This window comes from Zingiber officinale, chromosome 5B (genome assembly GCF_018446385.1).
Source record: "Zingiber officinale cultivar Zhangliang chromosome 5B, Zo_v1.1, whole genome shotgun sequence".
Classification (NCBI taxonomy): domain Eukaryota; kingdom Viridiplantae; phylum Streptophyta; class Magnoliopsida; order Zingiberales; family Zingiberaceae; genus Zingiber; species Zingiber officinale.
This window is the reverse complement of record NC_055995.1, coordinates 77,911,411-77,925,473: the sequence shown is the minus strand read 5'-3', so window position 1 is coordinate 77,925,473 and position 14,063 is coordinate 77,911,411. Positions and strand designations below refer to the sequence as shown.

Sequence of the window (14,063 nt, the reverse complement as noted above, 5' to 3'; positions counted from 1 at the left end):
GGTCGGCTCAAGCTCGGTATTTGGGCGGCTTCTCTGTGCCAGTCGGATGTAGTAGAGTCACAGCAGGGGAATAGCAACAAGCCGGAGCAGTTAGAAAGCTGATTGGACTTGTAGAAGCTCATATAGAAGTTGTTATTAAAGTCTTGGGTGAAACATCCTTTTATTGAGCATAGAAGGCGTCTTCCATAGCCTTGAAGACGCTTCCAATATAAGGAATCTGATCCCGAACTACATGCTCCTTATATGCGCAAAGTCTAAATTTTATCCTGTGGAAGATGTCTTCCATGAATAATACGAAGGCGCCTTCCATACTATGGAAGCGCCTTGGACACACTTCACCCAAGGCCTTTTATGCTTTTATTACTCTGCAAAAGGCATTAGTTCAATAACCTGCAAGACAATGTTAGCACAGTAATAATAAAAAATAGTAATTAGATAATGTCTCTCCAAGATCGTGCACGTCGCCCGCTGGAGCGCTATATGAAAGGGGGTCTATGTATCAGTGAAGATACATGTTATTCACTATTCACACTTACATTTACTGTTGCTCCGCTTTCTTCTACTATTCCGGTGATTGACTTGAGTGTCAGAGGGCCGATGACGGGATCCTTCCCTGGCCCGACCCTGATATTTCACGTGTTATAAAATAGAACAGAGTATACATCTAGTTAACACAGGAATTACATCTCTAGCTAGTCTTTTTCATGATTTTTAGGTAGGATCAATAATAATTCTAAAATTATTTTTCTTTCAATATTATAAAATCATAATTGATACGCAGTGACATCTCTCAAGGTATATTATAACAATTATAATTATTCCAATATAAATATTATATAAGTTATAGGATCGTTAGCAATTGTAGCACAGTTGTTATTACGGTATCATAATTAGTATACTATCGTCAGAAACAAATCTAAAATAGATTGGGAATGTTATTTTGATAATAATATTTATTTATAATATAATAGATAATTTGTCAAGACAAGTGAATAAAGCAGATCTTTGACTCTGCCCTAACTTCGCATGCAACTTGATATGTCGGCTGGATTTTACGTGCCTTATTAATGTTATTTAATTTGATCGCTGTCCTTTATGGTCGTTATTTTGATTCATTTAAATATTTGATTTAAAATAATTTTAAAATATCAATTTATAAACGTGCTGCTTTTCTTTTCTTGTTTTTTATTATGACATTTTAATCATTTAATTATTATTAATTTATTTTCTCCCCTAATGACTTAGATTGTCTAGCAAATTGGACACATCTAGCGACTCAAACGAATTGAGTGAATTTTAAGGATAAATAAATAAATTGTAGTTAAAAAATTCAGTACATTTGAAAAAAAAAATTATAATATATGGTAGAATCGAACCATGAATGTTTAAAAACTTGGGAGCAAAGTGTGATTTAAGTATCTGAGATAAGTAATTAGTTCAATCAATTACCGTTAAAATTTCTGATTTAATTTTGGTCTAATGTACTGAGCCTCCGGTCCAGCTCGGATGAGCTCGAATTGTGAAACAGACCGATTTGGCCTTAAATTTGCGGTCTAACCGAGTGAACCGTCCGGTCCGGTTCGAATTTTTAAAAAAATACCGCAGTAAGTATTTGGGACAACAGCTAATCTCCAGCATGCAAAGCGCGTGCGGCCCAAATCCACCTCTCCTTCGACGCGAAAACCCCACGCTTACGCCGCCACCACCAACGCCGCCGCCGCCACTTAAGATCTTTCATTTTTTACCGCCCATATAAGAAATGCTTCACTTCCTCGCCATTAACCTCCCCTTCGAGCTCTCGCCCTCCCCTCTCATGCATGGCGGAACACACTTCTGCCGGAGGACACGGTGACCAGGGGCACGATGCGCCGCTGCTCTCGCCAGAGCGGCGCTACCGCGGCGTGCGCAACCGCAGCGGCAAGTGGGTGTCGGAGATACGCGAGCCGCGGAAGGCCACTCGCATCTGGCTCGGCACGTACCCGACAGCGGAGATGGCGGCCGTCGCCTACGACGTGGCGGCGCGCGCCCTCCGCGGCGCCGACGCCGTGCTCAACTTCCCCGACGATATCGCCGACCGGCCGGCTCCAGCGTCGGCCTCCCCGACGCACATTCGCGCAGCGGCCTCGGCGGCCGTGGCCGCGACGCTGAAGCAGGGACAGCGAGCAGAGCACGAGTCGGCCGCAGAACAGAGCTCGGCGGCCGCGGTAGAGACGGAGGTGGTGGAAGGAGGGAAATACATTGACGAAGAGGAAATCTACGAAATGCCGCAGCTGCTGGTGAGCATGGCGGAGGGGATGCTGATGAGCCCGCCGCGGCTGAGCCCGCATGGCTCCGACGATTCGCCGGAGGTCTCTGTCGCCGGCGAGGGCCTGTGGACCTATCCGTAAATTACGTCATTATGGGTAGTATTTTGTAAAATTAATTATTATTATTATTATTATTATTATTATTATTATTATTATTATTATTATTCCACTTTTGTGGATATATATATAAATATATATACGTTATACAGACGTATTTTCTGTATTAATTAATATAAGAGGAATGGTATTATGGCTTTATCTATACTTTGGATAAATTCGCATAATATTAATTTTAAAGGCTTTTATCATAAATCTCAAGCTTCTATTATATTTTTTTTTAAAAAAACAAACAATAGATGAATATTACAATTTTATAGACTCAATTGTTCTAATCAATCACAATTTAAATTTTATAATCATATATAAAATTATAATATTATAAAAATTTACAGGAAATGAGGAAATGCAAGGCGGAAAAGCATGCGTAAATCTTGTAAGATTGACTTGACTTTAATTAATAATAATAATTATTATTATTACTAGGTGAGAAATAAGGATTGGGGAAGAACAATATGAGTTATGTAACTTTGGACAATGACTTTTATATTTGTAGATATGATAATATGATACATGTTGCTAAGAAATTTGAATTAGTATTTGGTATCAAATCGAATTACTCATATTATGTCATAAGATGATTTGTACATTTTGGAGATCATGAGATATCTTTCAAATGAAATAATAAAAACTAAGAGCATCAAGTGGAGGAAAGTTTGATAGGAAATGGTAGAGATGACAATTTAGTTGGAATAGAGCAATGCCAAATAGGAATGGGAGTTTGTGATCACCATGCAAACAGGGAATCGTAGATATGCTAATCATGATCGGGTGACCACTCCTTCACCGACGACAAGCATCCCTCCATTGCCAACCACCGAACCTTCTCATCAAAAAAGCACCAACCCCTTCATCCCCTTGATCGACCTCAAGAAGCAACCAAGGATGCATAATTACAAATAATACATGAACTTATTATTATTCATCCTTAGTTATTTTTCCCTTCTATAATTTATTCTTTAATCGAAAGGAACTACTACGTGTGCATAATGTATTTGACAAAGGCTAACAAAGTAAGTTAAAAGATGACTATGAAGAATGGATAGGATCGAGCCAACCACAATTGAACCATGTTAAGTAACCATCACACATAACTTGGTTTAGTTGGACCACAACACTAGAGGTAAGGGAAATAACACAACTAACTTTGATTCAGGGAAAGAGAACTAACCAAGGCTTTCTCTTGGTCGCCAAGCCTTGCGTTCTCAAGCTCCACGGCCATCAGGCCACCACCATTGGCAGAAGGCGAGACGAGAACAAGCTCGGAGTTGAGGTCCAATTTTGGCTTATCCTGTCAAATTTCTAATTGCACAATGCAACAGGATTGGACAATGAAGAAGTGTATCAACTAATATGTTACAACCACCAGACACCATGATGACAGAGTCAGTGTGTTCGCTAATGCATGCATAATGATATACATCGATCTAAGTCTGTCTTACATTTGCAGATGGCTATTTCCATACAAAATACTCACCAGAGGTCGAAGGCGGTAGGGCATTTCACAATGCTCGGAAACTCAAGAAGCAGTTGGTTCTCACCTGATGGTGATGTAGCGATTGGTTCCGTGCTTAGCCCAGTGGTCCTTCAAGTCCACCGGCTGGGACAAATCGTGCCCTTCTGCTGCAAGTCTGCCGAGGAGTTTTCTGAATGCACTTCCGCTCATTTTACGACCTGCAACTCGCGCATGGCGCTTGTTAGGCATGATTGGCAATGGATACATGGAAAGAGTCATGGTGCAGCAAGCAGACTGCCATCCACCATTCCCCCACTTGTAGCACTGCTGATACTTCCCGGTGCACGAGCAGACGGGCACTGGCATTGCCAAGTCATCAAAGGAAACCTGGTTCAGACTCAGGTCTTGACTCTTCCACTCATTATACTTTGTCAAGGAAACCTGTTTGTTTAGATCCTCTGCAATGGCAATTTCACCCTTCCATTCGCTAGTTGTTCTTGCAATAGTCACCTGCTTGTTCAAATCGTCGCCCACACCCTTCTTACTCTTTCGAGATGACTTTGTCGTCTTTTTAGCTGACGAGTCTTGGGTTTTAGTATCCTTCCTTGACCTTTTCACCTTGTTGAATTTCATTCCAGACTCGGAACCACCAGAGCTGGGAAATGCATCATTAATTGGTGAATCTTGAGTTTGGCAGCAAGGAGCATCATGTGATTGGTGTGCTGGAGAGGGCAAAGGCTGAAGATGTTGCCGCTGGTTATTGTAGATGTGCTTTGTACCACGAGGAACAGAACAGCTAGCTGCACAGTTAGTGTTCATGCAACTCTCGCGGGCATACTCTAGGGCGGCAATTGCATTGTCCCGTTCAATGATAACACCATTCCTCTCAGCAATTGCTGTATCACGCTGGAGGTATGCCATGTCTCGTTCGACCAAAGCAGTCTTCTTCTCAGCAATGGCAATGTCACGTTCTTGGAGCGCTTTCTCCCTCTCAGCCATTAAGAGTTTTATGGTTTGATTCTCCTTAAGCTGGTGTTGAGGCATCATCCACTGTAACACCGACCAAAATTAGATGCATACCAAATTGAGAAAATGAATGTGTTTAAAAATACAAATTATTTAATTATAAACGAAGGAAACCATATAAGTATTCATGTGAGTTACAATGCTCATATACTCATCTTGCATGAGCACAATTTGAGGTTTTTTTGTAGATAAAGCACAAGAAGTCAAGATTCAGAAATTCCAAGGAAACTGAAGCAACAGAACGCAGAAACAGATATTAGTTGCTAAGCAGAATAAGTTAAAAATTTAGGAATTCCAATGAAACTGAAGCAACAGAACCAGAAAAAAAACATACTAGTAACTTCAGTAAAAGACTACCAACAACGGAAGACACAAATACCTTCATTCTGGTTTATAATTGGAACTTGCAAATTTTTTAATAAAAATCAACTTTCAGAGAAAACACAAAAAGGTTTACGATTGAAATATTCAAATATATAAACATTAACATAGAGAAAATATTTTTTTTCAGGAACTAACTGTTACCTATCAGCTTGTTCAGTTGAAATATTACATTTTAAAACCGAAAAAGTAATTTGCCTAATCTTTAAGGTTGTTAATCATTAGAATGGGCAAAAAAAAATAAATTAAAAACTCAAATATTGGTGCAAAACGATACCTGTGCATGAACAGCTTTATATTGGTCATTTTTGTGTCTCGCATTTTCTCTATGTCCCACCTCATCCATAAGGGAAACTGAGACAAGACATATCAAAAACTTCTGTTACCAGCTGAACACAGGAGAGTTCTCATTTGGTGAAAACAGATAATACAATTTTCAAAATTATCACTGAACAAAATAAAATATAAAGCACAATTGAGAAAAAAAAAAATTGCGAGGCTTACATTGAGAAATATGACGGCAAAAAAGAACAACTAGTCCTGTAGAAAAAAGATTATTCAACTCTGGCCAGATATCACCATGCTCTCTTTAAATAGCATTACCATTGGTTTATGAAGGTAAAAAAAAAGAATGCTTAAGGCAGAAAGCAGATTTCGCATCAAAAATCTCATAGTCTTTGGTCATGCAAATAGGTATTTGCAAATTGGTTATTGACATCATACATCTGCATACGTCAGATTAATTTTGTTAGATTATATATAGAACATGACAGCAATTGTCAGACAAAGATAAATAACAACAAATTCCTATAGCTAGAAGAACACAGTATTTCTAATCTAGTTATTAAAAACGTTACGTAACATAATTACAGAAGTAAGAGCTGTCAGAGTAAATAAACATAATTATTACAAATGCTTACGACTATCAGTATGAACACTTCGGCTGTGATTACTTCAAACAAGAGAAGGGAGAGGGAAAGGAGAGAAGTGAAAGCAAGGAGAGGAATCCTAAGGTTGATTACTTGGTGCTGATAAAGAAAAGAGAGGAGAGAGATGAGAAGAACGAAAGAATCAATTAACCTTGCTACACTTGTCACCTCACAGACTGATGCCTCAATGCCCTGGTGATGAATGCCATATGGGGCATAGAAGCAAAGGCATTACTGTGTTTTTGCCCATTGGAAAGCTCTTTTCTTCATTTCGACCTGTACATAGGCAGAAAGTAAAATTGGCACAAATCCTTTCCACAGACTCCCTTCCATCTGCAATCATTGGAAAGGGGCATCTTGTTCCTACCCTTTATGCAGAATCAGAATCCCTCACAGTAATTGTAGCCTTAATAACCATTCATGTTTTATATTAGACCAAGTGGAAGAAAAGGAACTCCAGATTGCATAATCTTAAGATATGAGTAAATCGTTAACATGGTATAAGATAACTTAGACTGCAACTTTTGCATTTCCAACAATGCATTAACCCAACCAATGCTTTCATTCCATTTCCCCAAACTCTCTTAGACAAGATTGCTCCTTAACAAACAGTATGAATTTTTTCAATTTTTCATTTCCTTGATTGTGTTATTGTAGTTGTAGTTGAATAAGAGAAATTCAATCATCATAATTTCTCAATCATGCACTTTATCCAGTAAGTTGTAGTTCTGAGCCAATTAGATCCAAAATGCTTACACAATGATAAACATCAGAGTTGCCTGACTACAAAGATGACACTACGAATCAATACTAGTTCAGTGGGCATGCACAAATATTTTGTGGATATTGAGTCCTTCAGACCACACATGGAAGGTTAAACCAATTTCTCACAGTGGGTTAAGCCAAGTGAAGGACACTGCAGTTGCACAGAAGAGCAATGGGATGACATGAACATTAAGCTTTAAATTCTTATATTTCTCCTCCCCTTCTCAATCTGTTCAATTTTTCTGATGCTGTGGGCAGAAGTGACAGGTGGTCTAATTTTAAGAAAGATAAAATCAACTTTCTTGAAAAACAGGATGGGTCTGATTCCACCAATTTGAAAAGAAAAAAAATACTTTCTAGAAATGGTCTTCTAAATAAATTGATTTTCTAAAAAAGGTCTTCAAAAGAAACTGATTTATAGGAAAATAAAAGATCACCAAACTATCCAAAGACATTTTGAGTTGGCACAATAATACTATGCTAATTCCCAAATGTAATCATAGGCATATGTTATTTAGATGACCATATCCAGTGCCATATTTAAATAATTTATAATATTCAGTCGTACTTCTCTTGAGTGACTTGTTTTGAGCAACAAACGACCTTACAGCTTATCACTTTTAAGTTTTAATAACCCTATGGCACTAGTGATTAATCGTATTTGCGTTTCTGTATGATCAAACAAAGCAAACATCAATTATTCTTGGAAAACATAAGATCAGTTAATTCTGATTGGAGAACACAGGAGTGACATTAATAGCCAAATAATTATAAAAAATAATGAATGTACTATATAATTTAAATTTGCATTGCATAAAACAATATATCATTAGTGGGAAAATGTCCTAGTCTAAACAGAAAAGGAATAACACCTTTTAAGTTACAGTATTATATAAAACAAATTATATATGTTCAATTAATAAATTAGTAAGTTAATCATTATATCCTAATTTTGGAAGCCACAAAAGGTGATAGGTAACGTTGAACACCTAAAGATTTCTAAATTTCCATAAAGATTGTCACCTAGACTTAAATGTTTATCTAAACTTATTAATCTAGTGTTATGAACAAACAAATTTTCCTAAAACCACCACTGACCATTAAGTTTTATACTCAGAGATAGATTCCCTTACAGTACTCATCAAACAACTTGAAAAAGTGAAAATGTTTCTATCTGTCATTGTTTTATTTATTATCAACAAAAAAATCTTACCTTTCATCTTTAATCTATACATTTATCAGGGAACAGAACCTATCCAATGCTTATCTAGATGCACAAAACTCGGCAAATGGGAAATGTTTTATCCAGAGCAAAACTTGATATCTCAAACAAAGCCTACTAATAGAGAAATGCATTATCCAATCAATTTCGGTTAAAAGAATGAAGTCAGATCATTACACAATCGCCTTCATTCTACATGATGCATTGCAACATTTGCAGCAAACAATACTTAATTCAGAAGAAGAATAAATCTTAAAGCAGTAAAAGTTGTCCAATTGTAGTCACACTCAAGAAGTCGAGTCAACAAAAGAAAGAGGAACAGAGACAGAAGAGGTAAGGAAGAAAAGGGGCATTGGGATGGTTACCTTGTCGTCCAAGAGACAGCAAAGAGAGAACAACGTTGGAGGAAAAGATTCCAGCCATGAGATAAATAGAGCAGGGATCGGATACTTACCCAGGAGGAGTTTAGCGGAGATCACGATTGGAGAAGCTGCGACACCAGTGGGGTGAGCGGAGGGGCATCACGGTTCAACGAAGCAACCATTTGAGCCAGATAGCCGCACTCCGAAGAATCTAGATGACCAACCACCGGCGACAAAGAGGCAATGGCGGAGGCGGAGGAGCGGAGACGGTGTAATCGCATCTAGGGCACGGCAGGTGAAAGGGGAAGAGGGTGATGCCACGGCTTCTGATTCTTCGGTACTTGGGGTCGCGAGCATCAGTGCAATTTCCAAAATACACCTTGACAGTTAATATTTTCCAACATGGCCTCTTAAATTTAATTAATCTTAACAAAAACCTAAAAATATATTTTATAAAATTTAAAATTAATATTTTTTATTTTAAGATGTTTTAGAATAATAATATAATATGCATTTTATCATTAGCAATTTAATAATGATAAATATGAATTAAGAAAATTTTCGTAGGTTTAATAACCTTTTTCTTGGAAGGCGAAATCCATCGTATCATATTTAATGCTCTAATAAATTTCATACTTATTGAAAAATATAAAAATTATATTTTAGATTAAAAAATCAAAACACCTCAATTTCAAATAATATAAATCATAAAAATGTTTTAAAATAAAAAAAGACTGAAATAATAATAAAATAATTAGAGTAATTTATTCATAAATTAAATAATGATAAGAATTTCAAATGTATATGCATCAGGAAAAAGAATATTATATGAGATAGGGTACTTTGAAAAAAAATTAAGGACTGATTTTATTTTTTTTAATAAGTGAATAGGAGTGCTATTATATATTTTGTATTAAAAATACTTTTTATTCTAATATTAATATAGTACTATTATATAATATATAACATATTATAATATGAAATTTTAATTATTTCATTTTAGTCAAAATTATTATACATAGAATATTATTACATTGAGATATTTTTTTATCAATTTAATTAAAATTATTTTAAAATAGTTACAAAACTGCTGCATAATTATAACTGGTATTTAAAATATAAAATCAACTTAATTAAAATTATTTATTTTTGAAATAAATAATAGAATAGAATATTATTTTATTATTTTTTTTAAACTACAACCTTCTTATTTTTACTTTTAATTTGTGATTTGTCCATCCTCCCTTTCATCTTCATGTGCTGGTCACGTGCCATGGCAGTAGTAGTGGGAATAACTCACAGATAACTTCTGAAGTTGCCAGGAAGTTCAACTACCACCTACCCCTTCTCCTTTCTCCCACATCCCAATTTAATGCTGCTACCTCTTCAATTCATCTTCATCTTTTATAAGTCTCTCCTCCTCCGGCCACCACCTCCGGCCCACCACCACCACCACCACCACCTTCAATTAATTTGTTTCCTTACATGCAACATTTTATATCAAGTACATGTCTCAGGAGACTAAGCATTCTTCTTCATTTGGACTCTGGTTGCCGGCGATGGCATCTGCGGCGGCGGCGGTGGCTCGGATGGTGAACGAGGCCGTGAGCCTTCTGGTCTTTATCGTGCTGGATTTACTAGACGCATTGCTGTGCTTCGTGTACAAGATGGCCGACTACGTGATGGAGGAGTGCAAGCCCTGCTACTGCTCCTCCTCCTTCAACTCCTCCGACGACGACGACGATGACGTCATCCTCGTGGCGGAGAAGGGCGGATCGAAGCTCCTCTCTTTGACCTCCTCCGCCTCCTCCGACGACACCAAGCTTCACCTCGAGGACATCTCCGACACCCTCTTCCTCCGCCCCTGCCTCCTCGCCGACCTCGCCCAGGCCGCACTCCACGACCTCTGCAAGCTCAAGCTCGTCTCCTCTGTTGCTTCCTCTTCCTCCTCGTCGGCTGCATCCTCCTCTTCCGCCACCACCACCTTCACCACAAACTCCGCCATCGTCCGTGTCCTCCGGGGGAAGGTCGGCCGCGCCCGCGGTAAGGCGGCGACTCGGGGCGCCTCTTCCCGGAGCTGGACAGACTGCGCCTGCGAGAGTTGCAACCATTGGAGCTCCCCTTCCGGCGAGCGCGACGCCCTCTTCGTCCACGTCGAAGGTCCTAAAGGTATGGCGATCTATAACTAATTACAGAAACTGCACTGTAACACCAATTGTTGCTGCAATGTTTTGCGATGAGACAGGGGAGAAGGTGGCGGAGGAGGATGTTGTGTTCATCCACGGGTTCTTGTCATCGTCGGCGTTCTGGACGGAGACGGTGTTCCCGAACGTGTCGGAGGCAGCGAAGTCGAGGTACCGACTCCTTGCGGTGGACCTGCTGGGCTTCGGCCGGAGCCCCAAGCCGCCGGAGTCGCTCTACACCCTGCGGGAGCACGTGGAGATGATCGAGCGGTCGGTGCTCCGGCGGTTCCAAGTCAAGAGCTTCCACATCGTGGCGCACTCGCTGGGATCCATCCTCGCGCTGGCGCTCGCCGTCAAGTACCCCGGCGCCGTCAAGTCGCTCACTCTCCTTGCTCCGGTGATCTCCGACAGTGCCCAATCTATTATGTTCGTATATAATCATCTGTCTTTTGTTTTGCACTTATTTGAATAGTGTCGGTGGTGGCAGCCATATTTTCCGGTGCCGAAGGGGGAGCACGGGACACATTACGTGCTCCGGCGGGTGGCGCCGAGGAGGGTGTGGCCGTTGATGGCGTTCGGGGCGTCGGTGCTGTGCTGGTACGAGCACATCAGCCGGGTGGCGAGCCTCGTGCTCTGCAAGAACCACCGCCGCTGGGAAAGCGCCTTCAAGTTCGTCACGCGGAACAGGTCGGAATATGCTTTTTTTGTCGCCGGTATATACTCATTGTCGCATGGATAATTTTCAAATGACAAAGAGATTCGACAATCAACAGCATTTTTTTAAATATTAAAATATCATCTAAATTTTCATTTTGTTATCAAAATATTTTTTCCTTGTTAAATAAGTAATTTATTATTATTATTATTATTATTATTATTATTATTACAGGATTAGAACATATTTGATGGATGGGTTTTTCTGCCACACGCACAACGCCTCGTGGCACACCTTCCACAACATCATCTGCGGCGCCGGCGCCGGCAAGGTGGAGGCGTACCTGGAGGCGGTGGCGGAGCGGCTGAGCTGCGACGTGGTGGTCTTCCACGGGCGCGACGACGAGCTTCTCCCCGTCGACTGCAGCTACGCCGTCAAGTCGAAGGTCCCCCGCACCCGCGTCGTCGTCGTCGACCGCAAGGACCACCTCACCATCGTCGTCGGCCGGCAGAAGGCCTTCGCCGGCGAGCTCGTGGACATCTGGGAAAACGCCAATAAATGCTGTAAAGAAACCGAAAAAATCTGATTAATTAAATCAACCAATCAATCAATCAATCTCCAATGTCATATTTGATCGATCGCGGATTAATTAATCCTTCTCTTCGAGCATCGATTTGATTGTCAATTGGCTGTTTTCGTTTTTGTTTTAGTAAGTTATTCAATGCGATATGCGAAGCATTATTTCGTGTCAGAATCATCAATATCTCAATGAATTAATCTTGATATATCACAAAGGCTGGCACAGGAAGACTCTGTGTCTCTGACTGCTAGCTATAAAAATGTCCAAGTATTTTGATCATTTACGAAAAAGGACGAGTGGTTCTTAATATAACTGCAAAAATATTAAAAGCAGGATGAGGTAGATCAGTGTCAGTCTTTGACGACTCTCGATCCATCTGATTATCAAGAGTAGTCTCTTCAGAACACTAGCCAGTGGGTCGCCACCAAGGTACTACGTTGGTGAGCTGAATCATGAAACTATGATAGAGCAATATCACTAGCTAGCGACCACCAGTGTAGGTGAGCAGGCGATGGAAATGGCGTCGGTTTGGTGCTTAGAGTCCAAACCAAAGATCACCAGTTTAATTGCTTCCATGTGGAATAAGCAAAGCTTGTGGTTGAGTTCCACTTGGATTTCTATACTTAATTACCATTTAATTAATCCATCAGGGCAAGTTAGTGGAGTTTCTAGAAATATATATATATATATATATATATATATATATATATATATATATATATATATTATTTTATTAAAAATCTCTCCTCTTTATTAATTAATTTTGGTGAAGCATAAAATAAATTTACTTTAATATCCTTTTTTTCTATTGACATTAAAAATAATTCCGATGTTTATTAGTAATTCCACAAGCGAAACAATCAGTGATCTAGAATTCGAGACTCAGCTGTGACATATTATTATGAATTTTTCTCATCATTAATTTTCTCTGGTTATTTTATATAAAAAATATAATTCTCTTTAGTCTCACATCTTAGAATTGACAATACTATGATCAAAGAAGCTTCTATAAATATTTTAGACCGACAATATTAAAAAAATATATTTTTCTTAGTTTTTTTTTACTAAGATAAATATAATATTAAATTAAATTAATTTTTTTCATAAGGCAGTCGTAAGGGTGACATTCGAAAATCTAAACAATTTGGATTTTCAAAGACCTAAATAATTCATATTTTCAAAAGTTAAGTACTTTACCCTAATGACTCTACTATAATGACTCTACTTTAGTATTTTAATGCTAAAATACTTTAATTAATATAATTTCATTATAAAGGGTCAATGTGATTGCACGATCACTAGTATATATATATATATAGTTAAAATATGCAACGTGGTCATATTAAATTATGAGGTTGAAATTTGATGCGTCATATTTTTTTCACATGATGTTATTATACTAATAACTAACAATCATCTATAATGTATTTTCTCCATATTAATATAAAAATAAATTGATGAGACACTGAGAACGAACGAATTATATATATAAATAATCCACGGGGTATATTTGAAAAATATTTCTTCTAAATACCCTTAAATCGTAAATCTCTATAGAAACTAGTGGAGATTAGAATGTTAAAAAAATTATTTTTAAATAAAATATATGATTGATGAGACCATCAATATCTAGTTAAATGTTTACTTATATGGTGGATGCTCTAAAACCGAAAAAATAATAAAAGCGTTTTTTTTTATTAGTGGTAAAAGGATCAGATTTCGTTTACTATTTTTTTTTTTATTTTCAAATTTGCGTAGATTTTAATTATCCTTAAAATTAATTAAATTATAAAATTAAATAACTAGATTACTATAAAAGATATATAATATGAGTGCTTCATTTTTAATTAACTCTAATCAATATTTTTTAATTGACGGTTGATGTCCGATCTTTTGGACTAATTAATTCTAAAAATGATCGATCTAATTTTATGAAAATTTTTCACCGGATAAATTTAGAGTGCTCACAACAAATGACCGAACAACTTAATAATATCCTAGATTTGTCATTCCGTAAAAAAAGAAAATATCCTATAATATTTCGTAATTGAGAATTAAACAATAGATGTTAGACTGCATAA

The 14,063-nt window shown here is 38.0% G+C and overlaps 3 protein-coding genes across 5 annotated transcripts; 2 read left to right on the top strand and 1 right to left on the bottom strand.

Annotated features, from left to right (window-relative positions):
- Positions 1 to 1,760: 1,760 nt before the first annotated feature.
- On the top strand, positions 1,761 to 2,570 carry LOC121984607 (ethylene-responsive transcription factor ERF026-like). Its single transcript, XM_042537619.1, has one exon. It carries the CDS (start codon positions 1,818 to 1,820, stop codon positions 2,385 to 2,387), a length of 570 nt encoding a protein of 189 aa, XP_042393553.1. The 5' UTR covers positions 1,761 to 1,817; the 3' UTR covers positions 2,388 to 2,570.
- A 1,177-nt stretch (positions 2,571 to 3,747) lies between these two features.
- Positions 3,748 to 8,900, bottom strand: LOC121984606 (barley B recombinant-like protein D). Of its 3 annotated transcripts, XM_042537618.1 has the most exons (5): positions 8,657 to 8,900; positions 5,890 to 6,011; positions 5,791 to 5,826; positions 5,564 to 5,640; positions 3,748 to 4,929 (listed from the first exon to the last, which is right to left on the bottom strand). In XM_042537618.1, the coding sequence occupies exons 4-5, from the start codon at positions 5,630 to 5,632 to the stop codon at positions 3,961 to 3,963; spliced, it is 1,038 nt and encodes a 345-aa protein (XP_042393552.1). In that variant the 5' UTR covers positions 5,633 to 5,640; positions 5,791 to 5,826; positions 5,890 to 6,011; positions 8,657 to 8,900; the 3' UTR covers positions 3,748 to 3,960. The 3 variants fall into 3 exon arrangements, with proteins under 3 accessions (XP_042393552.1, XP_042393550.1, XP_042393551.1); XM_042537616.1 differs by having other exon boundaries at positions 5,791 to 6,011; XM_042537617.1 differs by lacking the exons at positions 5,791 to 5,826; positions 5,890 to 6,011.
- A 1,022-nt stretch (positions 8,901 to 9,922) lies between these two features.
- On the top strand, positions 9,923 to 12,055 carry LOC121984605 (probable lysophospholipase BODYGUARD 1). The gene is made up of 4 exons (XM_042537615.1): positions 9,923 to 10,733; positions 10,810 to 11,144; positions 11,235 to 11,434; positions 11,637 to 12,055. Exons 1-4 carry the CDS (start codon positions 10,073 to 10,075, stop codon positions 11,986 to 11,988), a joined length of 1,548 nt encoding a protein of 515 aa, XP_042393549.1. The 5' UTR covers positions 9,923 to 10,072; the 3' UTR covers positions 11,989 to 12,055.
- Positions 12,056 to 14,063: the final 2,008 nt, after the last annotated feature.